The sequence below is a fragment of the Temnothorax curvispinosus genome, unplaced genomic scaffold (genome assembly GCF_003070985.1).
Source record: "Temnothorax curvispinosus isolate PA1 unplaced genomic scaffold, ASM307098v1 QBEX01002700.1, whole genome shotgun sequence".
NCBI classification, from domain to species: Eukaryota; Metazoa; Arthropoda; class Insecta; order Hymenoptera; family Formicidae; genus Temnothorax; species Temnothorax curvispinosus.
Genome location: NW_020212480.1, coordinates 2,280 through 6,119, shown reverse-complemented (window position 1 = coordinate 6,119; position 3,840 = coordinate 2,280). Strand labels below are relative to the sequence as shown.

Sequence of the window (3,840 nt, the reverse complement as noted above, 5' to 3'; positions counted from 1 at the left end):
ACCCCCGCAACTTTTGGTCGAAAAGTAATGGATCTGCCCATATATATATATATATATATATATATATATAAATATATATAATATAATATAATATTTCACAAAATAGAATCAGCAAAAAGAAAAAGGGTTATTGGACGGTAACAAATTTATATATTTTGTCTACACGAGTAATACCTATATTATTACATGTAATTGAGTACAGATCACTTAGATTGCCCTAATTTAATAGGACACATAGGGCATTCGGTGCTGCTGTACGCAGTACCGATATGGTGGGAGAAGGTGGGGAATATTCCCTGCCTCAATGCCAAAATGGCGGCTGCGCAGAAAACTATTGCGATCAGAGCCGTCAGAGCATATAGAACCGTCTCCCACATGGGGACGACCACCCTCGCGGGAATTCCCCCGATACACCTGCTGACTAGGTCGTACGCAGAAACGTACGAGGCGGTCAGCAGGGTTAGGGAGGCACTGGGGGAAGTCCCGCCGAGGAATAGAAGGGAGCTGAAGCTCCGATCAAAGGAGACCCTCCTCCGCTCTTGGAAGGAGGATCTAGCGGACCCCCGGCACCTCTGGAGGAGGAGGGTCATCGAAGCCATCCAACCGGTATTAGAGAAGTGGGTGGAAGGCATAAAGAAAAGAAACCTTGCCTTCCACGCGGTGCAGGTAATAACAGGCCACGGATGTTTCGGCAAATACTTGCACCGCATCGGGAAAGAGCGCACCACGCGCTGCCACCACTGTCCGGAGGGAGCGGACACGGCGCAACACACGCTGGAGGACTGTCCAGCGTGGGACGAAGAGCGCCGTGCCCTCCGGGCGGAAATCGGAGAAGACCTCTCTCTCCTGGCCGTCATCGCAACGACGGTTCAGGCGGGAAAGAGAAGAAGGGAAAACTGGAGGAGTTTCGCCTCCTTTTGAGACAAAGTCATGTCGCGGAAGGAGGCGGACGAGAGGGTAAGGAGGGGAGAAGCCGCCCCTCCTCCTGACGATGAAGCGGACTGAAAGTCCCCCCCCCCCCCAGTCCGAGGAGGAATCTACTAGTGGTTCCCAACAAATAGGGAACAGGGAATAGGACAACTATGTAGAGGTAAGGGGTTGCCGTTTCCTCCGACGAGGGGGGCGTCCCTCTTCCCCAATACACACAGGTACTTTCCCCCAACGCGTTGGAGGAAGGATGTGTCACGAGAGGAAGAAGAGGGGCCTAAAACACAGGCCCGGTTGGAACAAAAGAGACGGGTGGGCGGCACGGGAACGGGTCATTGCCTATCCCCCTGCCGTCGCAATTAGTGCCAAACAGGTCGGCGGAGGGACCCCCCAGGGGTCGGGAAAGGTCACTGGGGGCTCTTTGGGGCCCCTAGGGGCCTTCCCCGATACGGGTCTTGCGCACCCGGGGTACCCGAGCACACCAGCACCGTAATCTTCGTCAGTCTTTGAGCTGGCGGGGACCAGGGAGTCCCTTCGGGGACTCGCGAGGTAGGCGACTTCTATAATAAGTTTGCTCGGCCCAGGCGGGGCCGTAAGGGATGGGCCTTTGCTCTCCCGACGGCCCTAAGGGAAGGAAAACCCTTCCCACAAAAAACCGGGAGACCGGCTGCCCCGCTAGGAGTCTGGGTCTGGCTTCGGCCACCCAGACTCCAACAGCCGCTAGGGGATGGCGACTGTAAACGCCCGGTCGGCCGGGACCGTTAGAGGATTTTGATTCTACCACCGGCAACCAGGACGGGGTGGGTCTTCCTCCATCCATTGCACGCCGGTGCTCCAGCAGGATGGGGGACAATCTCGCGACCATTGCACGCCGGTGCTCCGGCAGGTCGCGGAATTGCGGGCCTACAGGGGCTGTCCAGGCCGCACGAAAATGATCCGAGGTCGGGGCCGGACAGCCCCCTAGGAGGGTGATCCACTGGGCCGCTCGGACCGGGTTAGGGTTGGTGGTGTCCTGCCACCGGACGTAAGGGTCGGCGGCGTGTTTAGGAACCCGTTGGTCGGCGATTGTATTGAGGGAGCATCCTGTGCCCTGTCTTCTCGTGGGCGGCAGGGGACCGGGATCGAGCTTGCTCGGCCGGATCTTTCGCTTAGCCCGCGGGGGAGTATGGTGGAAGCTTTTTCTGCTTGAGTCGGCCGACGGGTGGCGGATTTCGGTCCGGATGACGTCCCAGGGGTCGGGAACGGCTTTCGGGGGTCCTTCGAGACTCCTGGTGGGCGTCCCTGATACGGGTTTGGCGAACCCGGGGAACCCGAACTCGGGCAGGCTGGGCTCGTGAGGCCAGGAAGCCAACCAGCCTAGGAGAAGGAAAACTCCGAATTAAAACCAAAATACTTTGGGGACCGGGGTCTGGGACTTAGGTCGCGGACTCGGACTACCTACCCTTATGGAAGGGCGCGGTGGGGACAGGGTGATCCGCTCCTCGATGGGTGGGCCTGACTGGTTGCCGGGGCGTTCCCCGATGGCGAGTTCCAATTGGCAGGTGCCTGACTGGTGCCCCGGCGCTCCCCGATGGTCCGCCCTCGATGGCTGCGGCTGAGCCTTCTCCTCTACCGCCTAAAGGGGTGGCGCGCGGCTACGGGCTTGCCGCGTGTCACAACTGATCTTGACCGGTTGCCGTAAGGCGCTCCTCGAAGGGCCAGCTCCCCCAGAGTGGGGGGGGGTGGCGAACTGAGGTTAGTCCCCTTCAGTCCGCCACTTATTAGTTAGCTTTTTGTCCCTAAGGACAAGGGGGGCTCAATGCCCCCCCCCCCCCCAGGAGGGTGCCTGTTCAAAGCCAGTGTGGGGGGATCACGGACGTGATCACTGCGTTTCCCGAGTCCCCCCCATATAGCACTTAGAAGGGACTAGTGGGGGTTTTAGCTGGTAGGCCATGGGTGACGTCGCCTCGGCAATATGCGCCCGTGGAATCCGGCACAACCCCGCCTCGGTCCCGAGGAGCGGGGAGTCTTTTTGAAGATTTTCCCTATTTAAATAAAAAGGCACATAGGGCATATAGTTAACTTCATGATCCACCTTGACAAAATATATGTGAAAAAATTAATTTTATGTAATAACTAGACATTTTAAACGCGCGCTGCTTATTTATTTAAGCTATTTTTATATTATAAACACTATTAACTCTTAGATATACTTTATCAACTGGTAAAATATGCAATAATAGCCGCTCACGAAGTAAACGCAACGAGAGAATCAATTGGTATTGCGTAAAGGCGACAACAATAAATTTTGATAGATTTGATTATCAACTTTACATGCCTTTTTTAGAAATGAAAAACGTCAATAATACTTTAATATATGCGACTAATTGACTTTGCACGCCTTCTTTACAAGTGGATGGATTAGCAACTGAGTAATAAATTAAATATAGACAAGAAACCACGACATAGTATTATTTCATAGGAAATGTCTAATATTAATAATTGAAAAAGAAAGAAAGAAAGAATAAAAATAGTCATTAATATTTTAACTAATTTGATTAAATTTAAAAAATATAAAACTTGTAAATATGACATTAAAATTTGCACTCTTACCTTTATTAGCGTTTAACAATTTCTTTGTCTTTTTCTGGAATGGAGCGTTTACTTTAATATCACTTTTGACATTATTGTACAATGTCCTAGATCTTGTTCTATAAAGCATATATTTTTTATTAGATGTTGAGTTATGTACATCACTATGACCTTCTGCAAAGAAGTAAAATTAATATTAATATTGTAATAAAAAGCAGAAGAAAATTGCAAGAATTAAAAAAAGGAAAAATGTTTATGTGATAAATATTATTTTCAAAAATTGTATTTTATGGCATATTTAATATTTTAATTATGTAGTACTGCAAGAGATAAATTAAATTT

General features: G+C 50.9%; 2 protein-coding genes across 2 annotated transcripts; one reads left to right on the top strand and one right to left on the bottom strand.

Annotated features, from left to right (window-relative positions):
• The first annotated feature begins 312 nt into the window (after positions 1 to 312).
• On the top strand, positions 313 to 921 carry LOC112451863. The gene has a single exon (XM_025011769.1). It carries the CDS (start codon positions 313 to 315, stop codon positions 919 to 921), a length of 609 nt encoding a protein of 202 aa, XP_024867537.1.
• Positions 922 to 1,416: 495 nt separating this feature from the next.
• Positions 1,417 to 2,542, bottom strand: LOC112451864 (the record flags this gene model as incomplete). The annotated part of the gene is made up of 2 exons (XM_025011770.1): positions 1,417 to 2,283; positions 2,369 to 2,542. Coding segments are annotated over 2 exons (1,031 nt in total), but the record flags the coding sequence as incomplete, so codon positions are not given.
• Between the last annotated feature and the right edge of the window lie 1,298 nt (positions 2,543 to 3,840).